This window comes from Trachemys scripta, chromosome 3 (assembly GCF_013100865.1).
Source record: "Trachemys scripta elegans isolate TJP31775 chromosome 3, CAS_Tse_1.0, whole genome shotgun sequence".
NCBI classification, from domain to species: domain Eukaryota; kingdom Metazoa; phylum Chordata; order Testudines; family Emydidae; genus Trachemys; species Trachemys scripta.
Genome location: NC_048300.1, coordinates 79620927 through 79641299, shown reverse-complemented (window position 1 = coordinate 79641299; position 20373 = coordinate 79620927). Strand labels below are relative to the sequence as shown.

The 20373-nt window shown below is 41.7% G+C and overlaps 1 protein-coding gene across 1 annotated transcript in view; it reads right to left on the bottom strand.

The window, feature by feature from the left end:
* Nucleotides 1–18423: 18423 nt before the first annotated feature.
* Nucleotides 18424–20373, bottom strand: part of WDR27 (WD repeat domain 27) — a 200446-nt gene continuing 198496 nt past the window's right edge. Inside the window, exon 24 of the mRNA XM_034765184.1 lies at nucleotides 18424–19524. Coding sequence (XP_034621075.1) covers nucleotides 19477–19524 — 48 coding nt within the window. The 3' untranslated portion in view covers nucleotides 18424–19476. The remainder of the gene's footprint in view (nucleotides 19525–20373) is intronic.

Below are 20373 nucleotides of genomic sequence, written 5' to 3'. Positions count from 1 at the left end.
GTGGCCAACATAGGTGTCCTAAGCAAGCCCACAGATCCACCTAGAGTCTTATAATGGCATCCATCACTGCAGTATCTGAGCACTTCCCTTATGATCAAAAGGAGCAGGACATGCATCTCTTCTGGTCAAAATCCATGAAGAAGGGTTGCCATGACAGAGGAAGCAGGCAGGGAGAGCTGCTGGAAGTCTCCAACCTGAGGGGAAATAGTGGGTCTAGTCAGAGGCTGACAATATGACATGGATAGCTGGGCAATGAGGAACTGGAAAGCTGCAGCAGAAAGAGGGCAAGTGGGGAATATGGAGCAGGTCTGAAGGAAGGTGCAAAGATGGCATAGGAGCCCAGAAAATAGTGATGTTTGGATTCATATTCAGTATTACATAGATATATTTACTAGTATTAAGCAAAACAAGGTGCATGGTGCTCATTGACTAACCAAAAAGGTGAATTCATCTCACCTTTATGTATGATCTAGTGATAGGAAATCAAATCAGGTATTCAGCAAAATACAAACCAGAATGCAAAAAAGAAAAACCTAAACCACCACTCAGCACAGGAGGATTATTTGTTTTGGCCCAGACTCTGAGATATAAATCCTACGTGGAGTTTATTCTTAGCAATATGCTTGTGCTAATAAAGATTCCACATGTGGCTGTCAGTAATACATTAAAATGGAGATAAAATAAATCACAGTAGAGTCCCAGTTTTTCTGTATGTGTATCTGCTTTTGAAGAGATGTTGCAAGAGGACTCCAATGAGGGAATTGTGAGTCAACAATCCTTTATGTTCAAATAATGTCCTTTGGGATTATGTATGTTCTGGCACAAAGCAAACCAAATGCCTAAACTGATCCTGCCACATATTATGTGATCATGGAGAAGAAGTGTTTAATCATTACTACTATAGTCATAATTTTGTTTTGACGGACCAACTGAGCATTGTTTGCATAGCATGCACCACAGGATTTGTCTCAAGCCCAGTAGCTAAACAAAGCAGTATCAGTTGCCATATGTTACGTGAATTTCACCATTACCCTTCATATATGGAAGTGAAGGTGACTTTACCCTTGCATGCATTGCATTTCAGCATTTCAAATCTTCAAAATTTTGTACTCACAAAGCCGTGGCAGGTGCTGTTCTCTCCACTGGTACAGGATTGAACTCTTAGGCTGTAGGGTATTCTTTCACAGGAAATTGTCCTGCTTATCGGAGGTGGAGCTTGCCAAAACAATTTGCAGCAGCCTCGTCAAAAAAATGCGAAGCCCTCAACCACCTTCAAATTTGGTCAGAGGAGTCATCAGTGATGTATGAAATTGTTGGTCTTTGGCCACAGCCGCATGTGGGATCCTCACTGGCGCCAGGCAGGAAAGTATTTCAGACCCTGGCCAGTCTGAAATCAATTCAGAAGGGCCCATGAGCAGTCCAGTGTGGCATATCGAAGCTGGGTACGCACATAATTGTGTCAATTATGAAAGACAGGTTTCTGATGTCAGCTGCAGACTATTCTTCATGCCACATCCACACTGCAGAGAATTCCAGGCGGGGCAAGTGGGCCCAGAATGGGTGTCTCGACGACAAGCGTGCTCCTGGGTGGTGGAATAGGGCAGTGTATAGTACTAGGCTTGGGTTTGCTCTGATCTTCCCAGCCATTCTGGCTGTAGGGTCATCAAGACAGATGTGGGGAGGAGTGATGTTGCTTAAAACAGGGAGCGAAGGGACTGGTGGGGGTCAAATCATCCCAGTTATGATGAAAATGATTGAATGTAGTTGTGTGTCAACCAATTGAATGTGAGAGGAATGGAGCCAGACTGGAGCACGGTATTCTGCTGCAGAGTAACAGAGGGCTAAACTAAACAATTGGAGTGTTTGAGCATTTGTTCCCTATGAAGTGCTGGCCAATTTGCTTAGAAGGTTGTTAGACATCCTCACCTTAGCCACAGTTTTCCTTAGGTGGTTAAGATATGTGAGATCTATCTAGGGTTACTCTGAGGTAGACTGGGTGGGATTTGCATGACAAATGATGTCCATTGAGAAAGATAGTCAGGGAAATGGTGAGAATCCCACTATTCCAGTGATGAGGAAATATGTTGACTAGAATAAGGAATAATCCTGCACTGGTAGTAGGTCACGGCATGTACTGCATGCCTTAATGAACCAGACTTCCTGGTATCATGTCGCCACTCTCAGCTGCACCACAGGCATGTTCAAGCTCTATATAGCCAGTGTGATCACCCCAGCATAAGAGTGATCTGACAGTGAGTGACAGAATTGGTAGAAGGGCTCTTGCACCATTCTCACCCCCTGCTGCTAGGATACATGGGGAAAGGGGACATGGATGAAGGAGAGGAGAATGGCCAGGATACCCCTGTGCTACACTAATCAATGGCTATGTTTTCTGTCCTTATGTCCATTTGCAACTGGCATAAATTAGAGCATCCCTGAACCTTGCATTAGCTCAGCACACCAAGGGTGAATTTCACCCTAAGGATGTTACAGTTGTTGTTGTTCATTCATTCCGCATGCACAAAAGTTCACTAGATGCCTGAAAGAAACTACTGAAGATATAATCCCTGCCCCAAAATGCTTATAGTCTAAACTGGACACAATGCCATACTGAGGGTAATAGACAAAAGGGAGTGGAAGGTAACGAAAGGACTAGTGTTTCGTTAATTACCTCAGAGGGATACTCAATAAGGCACATGCCTTCCTGGTGCCATTAAATTAGTTTGTTTCCTAACTGACTGCTCCTTGATGAGGCAGCAGAAATGACGGTTCAGGTGCGATCTGAATGAGGCAAGGGAGGTGACTTGGCAATATATAGAAGCAGTGCGTACAATTCTTCAGCCACTGTGAAACTAAGCTACCTCTCCAGAGGCTCTACCTGCTCACCTAAAAATATTTATGAAAGATTTGGCTTTTAATCACTTGAAACTTGCTGGGAGAGAGGCTTGGACTGATTTAAAGGTAAAGAATGGGAACAATCAACAGAACAGTGTGCAAAAAGAATTTCACACATAAGTTGCATGTGGCAAGAGCAACCACTAGACTCTGGGTGAAATCCTGACCCCCATAAACATCAGTGGGAGTTTTGCCATTGACTTCCATACTGACAGGATTGAACCCACTTTAGCTCTCCGTTTGCCTGTGCTATAATCAGCAACTACATCACTGAAATAATCTGCATATCTATTTTTCACATATTATTCATTAACTATTATTATTTGTATTCCGGTAGCAGTTAGCAGCTCCAAACAATATCACAATAGTCTAGGACTCTTAGCATGGCATAGATACATGTGCTACTGTAGCCACACACCACATCGGTGTAATTCAGAAAGCCAAATTATCTAAGAACATAAAAATCGGACACAACAGGCCACACATCCCAGTCATGGCTCAACCTGTTGATATTCTGAACAAAAAAGAGCTCTTAACCGTGCTTGCAGCTGTTTCCATTGCATCACATAGGCTCAACAGTCATTCTAGGCTTCACTATGACACACAGGGTGACAATCTTATGTAGATTTATCTGTCTCTTCTATAATCATAAATAAAGCTTAAAAAATTCAATATGAACATGTTTGAAAAACTGTGAAGTTATCAAAAGAGTATGCTTTTCTAATCAGTGTTAATTATTTTTAGAGTGATGTAGCCATGTTGGTCCCAGGATACGAGAGAGACAAGGTAGGTGAAGTAATATCTTTTACTGGACCAACTTCTGTTGGTGGTAGGTACAAGCTTTCAAGATTACAGAGAGCTCTTCTTCCAGTCTGAGGAAGGAAGCAGTCTGAGCTAAAAAGAAGTTGAGACAGATTGTTAAGCAGAAGGGATAAGGCATGTTGAAGGCGGTCACTTATAAGAAAGTGAGCAAATAAAATAATTTCTGTAGAAACCTATTGCTTTTATTCCTCTTAAATTCTATGACTTTTTCACAAGGAGTAAAACTTTAATTAAAAGGCTATTTAAGAACATAAGAACAGCCATACTGGGTCAGACCAATGGTCCACCTAGCCCATTATCCTGTCTTCTGACAGTGGCCAATGTCAGGTGCTTCAGAGAACATGCAATCACTCATGTGAGCTATCCCCTGTTGTCCACTCTCAATTTCTGGTAATCAGAGGCCTAGGTCCTAGAGCATGGGGTTGCATCCCTGACCATCTTGACTAATGGCCGTTGATGGACCTATCCTCAATGAACTTATCTAGTTATAGTTTTGGCCTTCACATCCCCCGGCAACGAATTCCACAGGTTTACTGTGGGTTGTGCAAAGAAGTACTTCCTGTTGTTTGTTTTAAACCTGTTGCCTATTAATTTCATTGGGTGACCCCTGGTTCTCGTGTTATGTGAACATATCACAGGGTTCCTCTGTCACTACCCAGAAAACCTCATCGCTTGACCAGCTCAGTTGGTCTCTTGTCACAAACACACACCGAGCTGTTTATTTTACAGCAAGGTGTGTATTTATTTCTCTCTTACATAGTGATAGTAGTGCAATATAGGCTTACAGCCAGGGTAGGATTCCCTGCAGCCCTCACTCCCCCACCCAGGCTCACCCTCAGAGCTCCTCCTGAGCCTCTCCTCTTATATTCTTCCCTATTACCTTGTTAACCCAGTGATTTTCATCCAGGTGCTCACAGTCCCCCACCTGAAAGTGTATAATTGCCCTCAGCTGGGCCTGCAGACATCTCCAGGCTGCAGCAGGGTCAGTGATCAGGGTGTTGCTGATAGCACCCTGTCACAGAATGAGTACCAGAGTTTATGCTCCTTTCTATTTTCCTCAGTAGGATTTAATTTCCATTTTTTAAAGGATGCCTTTTTGCCTCTAACTGCTTATTTTACTTTGTTGTTTAGCTATGGTGGCACTTTTTTGGTCCTCTTACTGTGTTTTTTTTTAATTTGGGGTATATGTTTAATTTGAGCCTCTATTATGGTGTTTTTAAAGTTTCCATGCAGCTTGCAGGCATTTCACTTTTGTGACTGTACCTTTTAATTTCCATATAACTAGCTTCCTCATTTTTGTGTAGTTCCCCTTTTTGAAGTTAAATGCTACAGTGTGGGCTTCTCTGGTGTGTCCCCTCCCCTGGATGTTAAATTGAATTATATTATGGTCGCTATTACCAATCAGTTGAGCTATATTCGTTTCTTGGACCAGATCCTGTTCTCCACTTAGGACTAAATCAGGAATTACCTCTCCTCTGGTGGGTTCTAGGACTAGCTGCTCCAAGAAGCAGTCATTTATGCGGTCAAGAAACTTTATCTCTGCATCCTGTCCTGAGATGACATGTACCCAGTCAATATGGCAATAGTTGAAATCCCCCATTATTATTGAGTTTTCTATTTTTATAGCCTCTCTGTTCTCTCAGAGCATTTCACAATCACTGTCACCATCCTGGTGACTTACTACTATATACTTATTATTGAAGCATGGAATTTCTATCCATAGAGATTCTGGACACCTGTCAGGAATGGTCTAAATAATACTTAGTCCTGCCATGAGTGCAGGGGACTGGACTTCAGTTGTACATCTTGTACACCATACATTTTAAGGAGGCATTAAAGAGGTTTTCACCACTCCAAGAAGAAAGTGCTGTAAAATAATGGGCTAGTACAGCAGGGTTGCTATTTGCCAGGTGCTCCCCTGTTGTTTCTGCAGTGCCCTCCCTCTTTTGGGAAAAGCCTTGGGAACACCTTTTAGCTTTTTTCAGGCTATTACCAGCCCTCCCCTGAAATTCAAAATAGTCCTCAGTGACCCAAATGCAAGGTTTATCACCGTAACCCCGTAGTTCATACCCATCTCCAGTGTCCTGCACTCCACAGAGCCCTTATCCTGCTCAGCAGAAGCCTAGTCTTCTGGTTCAGGCTTCCTTCTTCTGTCAGCACACTCCCTGTTCTGTAAGGGAAGGTGACATATACACTTCTCTCCTTGAGAGCTCCTCCTGATTGGCCTGGAGAGAGAAGAGTCCTGCTCCACCCTGTATTACAGGGCTTCTGACCCCAGGCCTTAAGGTGACAGTGTCCTGGGAAGTTCATTGCTAATTCCCTGGGACTATCTCCTCTCTTCTAGTTTTAGCTTGTGCTCACACCAACATCCCTGGAAAGGGGTCCTCTACCACTCCCCCTTAGGCTTAAACAGAAAGTACACCCCATTGCAGATGGAAACACATGAAATATTGTTAATTCTTCTTATTTCAAGGCACAGCCAATGATGAGGAAAATCCACTCCTCTGTTTGATTGCCAGAATTACTCATACATTTGGCTTCATATCCCAGAAACACAAAATCCACCCCAACAAAATCGAAAACAAAACACTAATCGTCAAACCTAACTTCATTATCTATTTCTGGGATATAAACAAATTATTGTCAGCCACCCACTGAGTTACTCAGTACTGGAAATGCAACACAGAGTCCTTCATAATGGTATGCAGGAAATATGGTCCGTGCTTGTGCTGTCGGAAACCTTCTGCATACCACATGTGCGTCAGTACCAATTGATCTCTGCCCATATTGCTTCTTTGGTGGGAGAAATGTATCAACCCTGACAACAATGAGTCATTTTGCACGCCGACTTTTAATTTTCATCTGAACAAAGTCTCTAGATAGCATGGAGTCTAAGCCTGGGTCAGATAAGTCTAACTGTACTGTGAGAAAGTTGTTGATGTCTCTGATGGGATCACTTATTTTAGACTTGAAAACATTTCACAACCTTAACATAGCTGGCCTGCTATAACAATTTTAAAGACATTCCCCATCAACTTATACCAGTTTTAAAGCATGACAAATTTTAGGCCCTAACACCACAAGTTTTTTTTTTCCCCTCCTTAGAAAAGAATCCCTTATTTTGAAACAGAACGTTACTTTCAGCATGGGAGTGACTTTATTGAATTATAAAGGGATACTTCAATAACACAAACTATCAACAGTCCTAAAGAATAGGTCATTGACTTTGAAACTTTAGTTGAAATCAAGGGGAAACACGCCAGCTTTCTGGTTTATTTAGCATAGCAAAGTAAATATGATTTGAAGATGTGGTTCTGCTATTAAATTTAGGCAGCCCCGACACAAAGTGATCTGCCATGTCTGGCAGTTCTACAGTAGTTTGCATGAGCAAATTTACTTTTTACAGTCTGTTTCTGAACTCACCCTAAAGTCCTGTATGATTATTGTGCATCAGGAAGAAATCCGAATATACTACTGTTGGGTTTCTGCCAACAAGTCTAGTCATAACCTCATCTTGTGATTGCAGCATTTTATTAAAAAATGGAAAATCATTTAACAGACAATGATTTATGTGGCATAAAATGTGAAGAATGCAATCTTTTCCTCGTCCTTCAAAATATCACATTCAAGTAAAAACAGACTGACTGGATCCCAACCTGTGGATGTCCAGTTCTTCAAACTTTTGACAAGTTATTAAAACACCACTGGAAAAGGAGATAATGCACTGGTTAGAACAGCAAATGTGCTTGTTAGATAGGAGCTAGGGCAGCAGCTTTGTTTGGGTAATTTGTTGCTTTGAGGAGCTAGAGTTGCAATTTGCAGGATTCACATCGGGGCCTGATTATCAGAGGTGCTGAGCAGCCACAACTCTCATTTTGAAGCGAAGGGATGTTGCAGATGCTCGGTCCCTCTGAAAGAAGGTCTACAAATTTCTTGAGCTTGTTGAGATGTAATGATATGTCACTACAGCTGGTTTGGAATTTCCCATCAGCAAATGCTGATTTGACGCAATCAACAGCTTCCACAGGAATGTATCAATTCCATCAAAACATGTGGTGAAAACCAGGCAGGTTCTGATAGAACCTCTCTGATGTCTTGCTAGCTCTCCCACTTACCTCCTTAGCTTGGCTGGCAACTTAATGCAAAGCTCCCAGGCTCTAATGATTTACAGGTTCCCCAGCTCTGCACCAGCCTGCCTGCTGGGCTACTCGGGAAGCCTAGTGGCCACTCCCCAACTAAAACAACAAGGAGTCTGGTGGCACCTTAAAGACTAACAGATTTATTTGTTAGTCTTTAAGGTGCCACCAGACTCCTTGTTGTTTTTGTAGATACAGACTAACACGGCTACCCCCGATACTTGACTCCCCAACTAGTCAGTTCCCAGGCTCCTCAGCATCCTGACTTCCAGGCTCCTTGGGTTCCCACAGTCTCTGGCAGGCCACTCCCCAGTTAGTCCATTCCCCTGGTGTTCCTGAGCTTCTATCTCCCCAGGAAGCTCAGGAAAACAGTCAGCCGGGCACCTAGACACCCTGTTTACCAGGTGGGCAGACAGCAAGCTACACACAAAAAACCCCATGTAGTTTCTCCTGAAATGGAATTTTTATGGAAATCCCTTTCTATGAAAAATGTTGCAGTATTGACTTTCAAAAGTGTTTTTTTTTATGATGAATTTTCCATGGGAAGAGATTTTCATTTTCTGGACAGCTCTACTGTTACCATTTACTAAATATATTTTAGATGTGTAACAGACACATGTTTCTATTTTAATACACATAGACAAAGGGAGGTTTAAGGGAGCAGAACTACTCTCAGACAAACAAAGCCCTCAGTGAGAAGAAAATACCTTTCCTGGTCATGAGTCTGGCTATTGAGAAACAATAGCCCAACCATCCAATCAGTGGAACAGCTGTCACTTTCAGCCTTGTCACTTTTGATAGCCCAGACTGAAATTTGCCCAGACCTGATTGAGCTGTTTTGGGATATAGGGAAATATGTTAAGAAAATCAACTGGGGGAATGCATGTGGTCCCCCTCCTCTGTTGGGTGTCCCAGCAAACCCCTCAACAGAGGAGGTGAATGCTGCCCAGTCAGATAAAGCAGGCCAGACTCAAGCATTTCTGTCTGAAGATATGTTTGTTTTAGCATTGCTTACTGTTGCTGTAACTGCAATAGCCAAACTGATTAACTGTTGAGAAGTAACATCTAGATATGATCAGAAAAATTTATTTTGTTTTGTTTAAAATCTTTGTTCTCTATCTTCAGATAAGAACCTGGTTTTACAAAGAATTTAGCTGTAAGCTTGGAATTTCCACACAGTTCCATTGCCTGAGGTGAGGTGACCTCACAATAGGGAACATGCAAGGGTGGAGCCTGGGACACCCCACTCTAGTCTGGTGTCCGAGGTCAAGCACAGGAGAGTCCTTTTTCCAATAAAGGGAAAATTGCAAAAGCAGAAGCAGATACTCACCAAGGGGAATGGCTGAGAGAATAAGGAAACTGACGTGAGTGGAAGTGCCCAGAGATGATAATATTCTTTCTTCCAACCCTGCTTTTAAATACAGATTTTAATGTTAAGGCTTTTTTCCACAGAATGTTAATGAAGAGTTCAAGGCTGTTTGTAAACAATTCATTCCATTATAATGATCCTTTCTATACAAATACCTTTATCTTTCCAACATCCAAGCTTCTCCACCCGCCAGAGAAAGGCAAAGTGCTACAAAGAAGGATGGGTGTCTCCACTGGTGAGAATAGCGAACTACAACTATGTACTCTGGAATTCTAGCCTGGGCGTTGCCTCTGACACGCATGGGATGGTACGTTAGACCAAAACGTTCAAGTTTAGGTGCCTAATATTAGACATCTAAACTCATATTTATGCACCTAAAAATAACTGATCAAATTTTTAAGGGTGCTGAGGATGCACAGCTCTGGTACCAGAAAGGAGGGGACGGGGACCTTATGTCCATAGGGAAACAGGGGATCTGTGGAGCTTGGGGACTGAATCCCTTGCTTCTTGCACAGGATTTGGCAACCTACAATGGAAGAATTTGGAGAAAACTACACAAGAGGAGATCTCCAACCTTCCTGCATGTTTTTCCCCAGAGGAGGGGGTTACTCTCCGGCTTAATTACTTTTTTATACTTGCTGTATTATTTAATATGAATTAATTACATTAAATATATACAACGTCTGTACATTAGCTCCAGTCCAGCTCTGGCATTTATTAACTTTAAACATTATCTAGCTTGCCCACCAGATGGCTGTGAAAAATAATATTGTGTGTGTATGTACATACATACTTTATGATGGTGGGTGGGGAAGCTCCCTCATCCTTGACATCTGTCTCAGTCCCTCTCTCCTCGCTTTTAAAAAAGTGCCTTAGATTTCCAGTCACCTCCACCCAAAATTTACTTTTTGACATCACCACTTTGGGTTCCATATGAATCTTATTTTATCCTGATGGTATAGAGCTCTTCAGGGGGGCTGAAAAATGAAATAATTATTATCCTTATTGTAATTAAGATACAAGCTAGCAGCCTGGAAAATGCAAGAGTTCAAAGGGCTGACAAACAAGCATGAAAAATTACATACTTTGCCAGAGTGACTAACGAATGAAGCTTCAAATGACATTTTTACAAACCTCTTACTATACACATTCCATTTTCTAGACAGTTCAATGGCCTTTAGTATAATGAATTCAGAGTGCAGTATAGACCAAAAAAGACTTTAGATAACTAAACAGAAACCTTAAATGTAATGCTTTGTGAAGACAGAAGGTGATCATCTGTATTAACTAGATCCTCCTGCTACAACGTTTACATTGTGTTTGGTCCATTTATTTAAGTTCTCTGAGATATACACACTGGTATGACTTCATGGGTGTGAGGGAATGTGGAAGGTGGAACAGAGAAACATACCACAATGTAGAGCACTATTCAAGGAGATTGCAGCTGGGTGGGGACGGGACACCTCAATTTTTTTCTGACTGCACTTTCCGCAGTATAAAATCACATATGTTGGAATAGATTTCATTAGTTCATGTAGCTTTCCTCAGGTTGCCTTTTCCTCCTTTCCTCAGGTTGCCTTTTTATCTACAGTTGTGGTGTATTGGGCCAAACTCCTTCCAGAGTAACTCTATATACGTTTTTGGAGTTATGCCAAGAATACTTTCAGCGCCTTTCTAGAACCATTACCACCTGACACCAACATCCTCCCATGGGATGTGGCTTTTTGGTCAGCCAAGCAGCAAGCATAGCCAAGAGTCAACAGTTTCTGCCCAGCAACTGGTAGCTGCCTGTGAGTCCAAGCTAGGCCCACACACGGGTGAAATGAGACACCTCTGAGCATTGTGGAAATGGAAGCTTCCTGCAACAATTTTTGTCTTCCAAAAGGAGAGCTTAAATGGCATGTTAAGGGGCAGGTGCTGCCCTGGGAAAGCAAAAAGCACTCAATCAAAACATTTTGGCAGCTCTCTGCATCTCATGGTAGCAAGATTTCAACCATATTATTAAGCACCTTTACTTTTTGCAGCTCTAGTTATAAGCAGGCTCTGGGAGGGGCTTGCAGATGCAGAAATGAATGGAAAGTGTTGAATCAATCCACTAGCTAACCCTACAGCTGTGGCTATATTTAATCCCTTTTCCCCTCTTCATTCATGGCACCTCATTGTGACTAAAAAACCAGAATAGACAACATGGCTCTGGCATCATGGGAGAGTCTTCCACTTAAGTGCAGAACTGGGCTCAGACTGCTTGAGCCTTATGCTTCTTCTTCTTCCTCTTCTTCAATGCTTAGCCAAACGGTCAGCCGTAGCAATTGTTCACCATTTGGTCAGTTCCTGTGCAGCCACAAGGCTTAACAGGCTGAAAGTCCAATGTCAGAACAGATTTAATGCACCCATGTAGTGGGGGGGTCTGCCTCTGAGCTGCCTCTAACCCTCAGTTGGTGGAATTTTATCCCAGAGGTTACAAGCCACCCAGAGAACGGCATTTGCCAGAACATCTTGCAGCATTCTGGTGACATGTCTGAAAAGCATAGGAGGCCAGCTGCAGACAAAGACCTCAGTAGTCTATAGACCAGAGCAACCGTAAACATCTGTGTTACAAATGAAATTGTTCCACTTCATGCCCAATATATGATGTTGGCATTTTGTGTGGAAAGCCTCCAGCTTTGCCCAGTCTGAGCGGCATTGGGGGCAGGCAAAAATCCCATTAACTTCAATCATGGTTGTATGGGATCAAGTTGACCCGGCACATATTTTTCCATGAAAGAGGCTGATTGACAAAGAAGAAAACAGTTGCATTAACAAGAACTGAAGGCTAATAATGTTTCCATAAACATGGAAATCCTGCATTGTTTTAAAATTAAAACAAGACACAGCAAAATCAGGTTCACTCTCACACTTCATTTTTATTGTTACTAAATGGCTCCTCTGCAGTCCGAAACAATGGAAGCAATGTTCACTTCAGATACGCACACGTAGAAGAATGAAACATGTCCTGCGTTCTTGATGAATTGTGGTAATTCTTTTCTTCTATTAATTCAACTGTTCTGGGAAGTATTTGGACGAATATTGTTAGCTCCCACATTTGCCAGGGCTAACGAGAGAAACAGCAATTGGGAACCTGGAAGCAGCTCCGCTGGAATTGCCTGCCTTTGTGGTAGAATGTTGTTACCGTTTCATGAAAGGCTCATAAATATCCAGCAACAGAAAAAATGCCACCTCTGAGAAGAAAACAGAAATCTATTTCTTCCTTATCCATTTTGTAAATGGCAAATCCCATGAGAGCGAATAAACACAGCATAAACTGTGCTGTTGGGGCAGTTGGATTAGATGGCATTTGGAAAATATCAGGGGTCTGATTCTCCTCACTAATACTAGTGCAAAGCAGGAATAGCTCTTGTGATAAATGAAGAGAGGAGGTAGCTCCCTTTTATGGACACCCACCCAGCCAGTTGGCTATAAAATCCCTCTTGGTAGCTGTTCTGTGCTTGCTTTACCTGTAAAGGGTTAAAAAGGCCACAGGTAAAAGTGCCAGTGTGGGGAATCAGCCTTGACAGCTCTATTGAAGTCAACAGCATCACATGGATGCCAAACTGACCTGAGATTAACTGCTGGATGCTAACTAATGTGTCCAATTTAAGGGCCAACTCCTGCTCCTTTTTCTCATGTGCAGAGCATCACTGAAATTAGCAGCTGATGTTAGTCAGGCAAACAGGATTTGTTCCCAAGGCCATGTTTTCACTGCCCAAAACAGGTGGTGGTGGGTTTTTTTTTTTTTACAGCAGGATAACTAAGGTGTGTTAGCAAAACCCTAGTGGAGACAACTTGCAATTAGCTTTTACCGTGCTGTAGCTAGGCAAGGTCAACACTATACCCCTTGCCTACGGTTGACCTCACCTAGCTACATAGAGGTAAAAACTACAGAACCTCTAGGGTTTAACAGTGACATAACTAATGCATGTTCATTATCCCACTGTAAACCCCCCCACCTTTTTTGGCAGTGAAGACATGGCCCATGTAGCAAGTCAGCATGGGACTGAGCTGCTCCACTCTTCTGAACTGTCATCTTACCAAAATACTCTAGATTATCTGATGGTCTCACAGCAATCTCCCATTCAGAGCAGCAGTGTATCCCTTAAAACAACCAATAACCGACCACAACCCCTGCCTTCCCCCACTGCCAAGTAAGTGCAGGTGTGGGATTAAATGTCTTCTTCTTAGCAACAAATGACTTTCATGAAAAATGAGGCAAACCTGCAAAAATGACCTACAGTTAAACTTCACCTTGTGGACTGAAATATCTGCTTCTAGTAAATACAAGATACTCATGTTGAATATTTAGTGATTTAACACTGAGGTGCAGCAGTTGGCATGACACTTTGTTGTAATAAATAACTCCCTCGATGTAATCCCTGTTGTAGGGGTACCCATGGGTCATTTGACAAACAAAAAAAAAAGAGCACATGACCAATATTAGATCTGTTATTGTCCTTTGAAAGGTGTTAAAATCATTGGACCACATTTGTGCTGTAGTCCATAAAGACTACAGCGTTATCATCCTTCAAATCCCATCGAGGTGTCCGTGGCCTCTGTTTGCCAGAAGCTGGGAATGGATCACTTGATAATTACCTGTTTTTTTCATTCCCTCTGAAGCACCTGGCATTGGCCACTGTCGAAAGACAGGATACTGGGCTAGATGGACCTTTGGTCTGACTAAATATGGCTGTTCTTATGTTCTTAAAACTCTTATTTTCTGTGATGCCTACAAAACACCTGACAATGATTAGGGTGCTGGTGTGCTGAGACCACTGCCTCTCTTGCTAACCAATATTGTCTCATTGTTACCTTCTACTGATCCATTGGTCTGTCTGGGTCCATCTGTTGTGTACTGTCCTATACTTAGACTGTAATTTCTCTGGGGCGGGGAGCATCTTTTTGTTCTGTTTGTATAGTACCACAATAGAGTTCTGGTCCATGACTAGGGCATCTAGGTACTATGGTAATGCAAATAATAAATAATAGTAAGACTATTACTATTTCACAACAGTTCCTCCAGCCAGTTGAGGTGCAAGACTGATGTCCTCCAAAAGGAATTGCAACTAATCCTCCTCAACTGGAAAGATGGTGGCCATGACATTGGGCATTGGAGAGTGTGGGTCAAGAGACAAACCATCAGATCCCCATCTGCTTGGAAGAGCCAAAAAAAGTATAAAGTAAACACAGAGAACAAAACTTAATTATAACTATTAATATTTAGAGAATCCAGAATAATCCTCTTAAAATATTTTAGTACAAAACTACACCAGAACAGGAAAGTCACCATATTTAAAAATCAGTCATTCTCATCAGAGGGTGAAAAGAAAAATCCTGTGTCATAACTATAAAGGGAAGGGTAACAGCCCTCCTGTGTACAATACTATAAAATCCCTCCTGGCCAGAGACTCCAAAATCCTTTTACCTGTAAAGGGTTAAGAAGCTCAGGTAACCTGGCTGACATCTGACCCAAAGGACCAATAACGGGACAAGATACTTTCAAATCTTGGTGGGGGGAAGGCTTTTGTTTGTGCTCTTTGTTTTGGAGGTTGTTCGCTCTTGGGACTGAGAGGGACCAGACATCAATCCAGGTTCTCCAAATCTTTCTGAACAAGTCTCTCATATTTCAAACTTGTAAGTAAACAGCCAGGCAAGGCGTGTTAGTTTTTATCTTTGTTTTCTCAACTTGTAAATGTACCTTTTTGCTAGAGTGTTTATCTCTGTTTGCTGTACTTTGAACCTAAGGCTAGAGGGGGGTCCTCTGAGCTCTTTAAGTTTTATTTCCCTGTAAAGTTATTTTCCATCCTGATTTTACAGAGATGATTTTTACCTTTTTCTTTAATTAAAAGCCTTCTTTTTAAGAATCTGATTGATTTTTCCTTGTTTTTAGATCCAAGGGGGTTGGATCTTGATCCACCAGGAGTTGGTGGGAGGAAGGAGGGGGGATGGTTGATTTCTCCTTGTTTTAAGATCCAAGGGGTTTGGATCTGTATTCACCAGGGAATTGGTGAAGAGTCTCTCAAGGCTACCCAGGAAAGGGAATTAGCTTTGGGAGTGGTGGCAGCGAACCAGATCTAAGCTGGTAGTTAAGCTTAGAAGTTTTCATGCAGGCCCCCACATTTGTACCCTAAAGTTCAAAGTGGGGAAGCAGCCTTGACATCCTGTAATGTATAGTTGTGCAATATTAAGTAGATTAATTGTAGCTGTGCACTTTCCCTTTGGCTCCCTACTTGTTGTTATAGCCAAATGAGAGCACAAGAGGAGGACTGTTATTTTTTATAGAAGAACAAATGCCAGACTGTCATGTGGCCTTGTGTGTGTGTATTTCTTGGTTTAAGACATCAGGTATATGTAACATATTATACTGATATGCAGGGCCCACCCAGCTGTCATCATATCAATGGCTCCCTGAATTCAACAGGAGCAGGACTGAAACCTAATGACCTGTTTCTGATCTTGTATACATAGGTGCAATTCCGCTGAACTAATGGTGTACGTAGGATCAGAATTAGTTCCAAAGACTCCAATCATGTGCACTTGGACAGCCATTCAGGAAGAAGGATCTGCCCATGTGGATCCCATTGCAAGACCAGGACCAAAGTATGTAAAAAATGCTGAACAACAGAGGACCTCTGTGGCATTAAGCAGAACTTGCTGGACTGGAAAAATGAAGGTTACTTACATGTAACTGGAGTTCTTTGAGATGGACTCTGCATACTCACACTCATGGCGTGTGCCAACTGGGTGCAGCAGGACGGTGGAATCTTCTAGTAGTAGTGCCCCTTAGGAGCACCTTACCCCTCTCCTTCCCTCCTGCCAAAGTGCTTGAGCATGCTCAAGGGACATGGCCATAGAAGGGGAGTTGGCATCACTGGTCAGGTCCTTCCAACTGCTAAAGTGGATTATCAAAATACAGAATCAGGACTCGGCAAGGAGCAGGTTAGGAGGGCAGGGAGCATGAGTATGCAGAGTCCCCGTCAAAGAACTCCAGTTACATGTAAGTAACCTTCATTTCTTCTTTGTGTGTCTTCTGCATATTCCCACTCATGGGATAGTTTGCCAGTGCTGCCTATTATTAAAGTTGACTGATACATCGTATTATACAGATCTTATTTTCAGGTGTTTATAAATTTACCAAACTTCGACTGTGTGGGCTGGCATTTTGCATGCTGGATGCCTGCCTCAGGCTGAGGTATTTTTTAGTAAATTTCAGCCAAAATAGTTCAACAATTTCTGAGAACAAGGCTGGGGAAAAATAATTGCTTTGCCTATACTGAAAATTTTTGGTAACCCTTTTATCTGTCCTATGCTGGATTCACTAAAGTTAGTGCAGGAAGGCGCTGTGTCATTGAAGATCCTTGCACATCAAGGAGATTTATTCTAGGTAATGAAGAAGACCACCCTAACAGTATTTGCTATGTCAGTCAGTTTTAAGTAGCAACAGAACTCTGAAGAAGTTCCACCTGCAGAAGCCACTGAATTAGAGCACTCCTCGCCTGCCCTGACTACGCACTCGTTCTAGATAAGAACAGGAGTACTTGTGGCACCTTAGAGACTAACAAATTTATTAGAGCATAAGCTTTCGTGGGCTACAACCCACTTCTTCGGATGCATATAGAGTGAAACATATATTGAGGATATATATATACACACATACAGAGAGCATGAACAGGTGGGAGTTGTCTTACCAACTCTGAGAGGCCAATTAAGTAGGAGAAAAAAACTTTTGAAGTGATAATCAAGATAGCTCAGTACAGACAAAAAGAAGAACAGGAGTACTTGTGGCACCTTAAGAGGAAAAAAAAAATCTTTTGAAGTGATAATCAAGATAGCCCAGTACAGACAGTTTGATAAGAAGTGTGAGAATACTTACAAGGGGAGATAGATTCAATGTTTGTAATGGCTCAGCCATTCCCAGTCCTTATTCAAACCAGAGTTGATTGTGTCTAGTTTGCATATCAATTCCAGCTCAGCTCTCTCGTTGGAGTCTGTTTTTGAAGTTTTAAGAAAGGTGCCACAAGTACTCCTGTTCTTTTTGAGGATACAGACTAACACGGCTGCTACTCTGAAATCTTCCTAGATAGAAGCACCAACCTTCTGAGCTGTACGGACAAGCTATGGCTCCTCCAGTAGAGAGGAGACTGTAGCTGCTTTGTGCCAATGGAATTTCATCCCCTCCTGGAGTTTCCACAGCTAGAACCTTGGTTAATGTCATCTTTGGTAAACCCTGGAGCGAACCTAGCCCACTGTACATGTCATTACGTATATAACAGGGCTGTCTGTCACTTTTAGGTCCAGGGGTCAGCCAGCACTGTTCTGAAGAAGCCCAACAGCCAGGTGCTGGGAATCAGCCAATCCAGCTGGAAAGTATCTAGTGATTGGGTCTGATTCCTAGCTGAAGGATATAAGTGAGGTCCCTAGCTCCAGAGAGAACTGAGAGTACATTCCCCTGTGGCTGCAGCAGAAGGCTGCAAGAGGACAAGCTGGCGGAGGATGAGCCCCTTAAGCTACCAGTGGGCCCCACAATTTCTGTCAAGAACAGGACTGTTGCTTCTTCTCATTGTTCCACGTTTCCTTGTATTTGTGTGTTAAAAAACAAACTGAGCTCCAAGGAAAGGGATACAAATGGAATTGGACATGGCCGATTGTTTGACCTAGGCTGGTGATCAGGTCCAGCAGCCTACAATATACTATTGCACATATAATGTGAGATAACATGGGGACCAATTCTGATGCTATTCATCATGATGAATAGCACTTTATTCCACAGCAGTCCTGTTGACTTCGGTGAGACTACTTGAGAGAGTAAGGGTGTCAGAATCTAGCACACAGTAAGTGTATGGCTTAGCTCTGCAAGAAGCAGCTAAAGCTTATATGCAAGAGCACAGAATTAATGGAATCTAGAAACCTTAGATGAATCTTGACTTTTGTGTAACTAAAACATCAACCTTCTTATACTAAATGAACATAAGTGTTGTGCATATAATCAAGGGGGTATCATCCACTTTTTAAATTCAATTATCTTATGGTATTGAAAAAGCTTACTGTAAAAAGATGCATCTGTCACATTGCTGAGTTTTATTAATCTGTGTAGGCAGTGTAGAAATCCCAGTTTTTTCCCTTGTGGCCCCATAGGAAAAGGTCTGAGAAGCAAGTTCAGCTGTATGTAATTGGCCAGCTAAAGACAATTGAGCTGGCAAGAGTAAAGGAGTTTTATAAGACTTAATGATCCTTTGTCCTGGTAAGTTTGGTTGGCTTGGCACCACAGTCCATATAAAAGGGTAAAGTTTTCTCAGCATCACAAAGCTCAGATAAACATAGGCCCACAGTCTTAGATGTTCCCCATTTTTAAACAGACAGAGATGATGAATGATTCGAACACCAGTTTATTATTCAAAACAATATCCAACATCAGAATTTTCAAAGATTAGAGCAAACATAGCTAGAAATTGTACAATAAAAATAAAAATAAAATAAAACCCCAAAAGCTTTCTCCCAGAACTAATTTTCTACTTCAATGCTTTTCAAATTTTCTATTTCTAGAAATGGGGCACACCCCTACTGTCACAGTAAAACTAAACATAAGTAAATTACCAAACTAAAATGGCAAGTTAGCTTTGTGAAGACAAGGCCTTTAAAATAAAAGTCTTTTCCCCATCCCTAACAACTTAACAGAATGGTGTACAAGAGATAACAGAATACAATAAAATGGATATGAATCAGATTGTCTCAGTAATGAGGACCAAATTCTGCTATACTCAAGTTACTTCCATTAACCTCATGGGAGTTGCATAGATATAAACAAGGGACCAACATGACTCCTAATGTCATTTCATGAAGAATGAGGAACTTGAACTCATTTCAAGTCTTTAGTTATAGGCAGAAATTTTAGCTTTAAAACTGGACCACTTTCTATTTTAACTGTGTTACCAATCTACAGGTAAGAAACTCCAATACAGCCAAACACTGCAGCACATGCCTACCTTTAAGCATGTGAGTGCCCCATTGACATCAATCCTTGAGCCTTTGCTGTACTGAGACCTGAATGAGTTCAATTGTACCATACTGTATCTTGTCCTTATTTTTCCAATGTAAGTGACATTATTTCTACAACTGTAATTTAAAAAGGAATATTTTGCGGCTTGCACAGTTACCAGTCTCCTTTCTCTCAGCAAGCTGTTATTTCCAGAGCACCAGGGCCAGCATTCCACAGGCTGGCAAGCATCAAGGTAGAAACAACTGGAGTTTGCCATCCAAGGTGGCTGTGGTGAGCTGTAGTTCAAAAAGAAAAGAACACATGGTTTCAATGGAGTTCTTTTCAGTGAGTAAAGTTTGCTTAGATGAGCACCAACATGAATTAAATAAATTTAGGATGTATTTAAGCCACTCCAAAATCTAGAGGTCCAGAATTCATTTTTAAAACAGTTTAAGATACAGGTTTAATTAATCCAAGCGAGTCTGAAAATTCCATTTTTATTTGGATTTTTCCCCAATTGGCTATTTTCAAGTTTGGTGCAAAATCAGTTACCACATGAACAAGTGGAAAACCAAATTATATATATAAACCATGCAGAAAATCAATCAGGTAGGGGGTGTGGATGTGAAATACTAAAAGTGATGGATGAATGAAAAAGCTGTAACAAATGACAAAGGAAAGCACTCATTATTAATAAAGGTACATATGAACAAATATGTTTTGCACATGAACTAATTTTCACTGATGTTAAATGCAGTATAAGGATTTCCTCTGGGTGAAAGAACACTGAAAAAGGAACAAACTTCTGTTAAAAACAAAAGATACTTTAAAGATGTGCATTTCTGGTAATAAAACCAGAGTACACAGCACAGTCTACAATTGCATAAACAGAACCTTGAAGTGCAGCTGTGGTCAGAAAAGTGATTTACAAATGGCACCTGGTTTTCAAGAGATCTACACCATGTGTGTATCCAGAGTCATATCTGCTGATTTGAATGACAAAAATCTAATAGTCTGTAATCGGCACTGTAGCTTGTGCTCTAAGCAATCCATCAAGATTGCTCTCACCAAGGTCACTACTGTCTCACGGTTGGACAAGTGACATGGCTCAAGACTCTAACTTTGGTTGTCATCTCTTCTCCCTG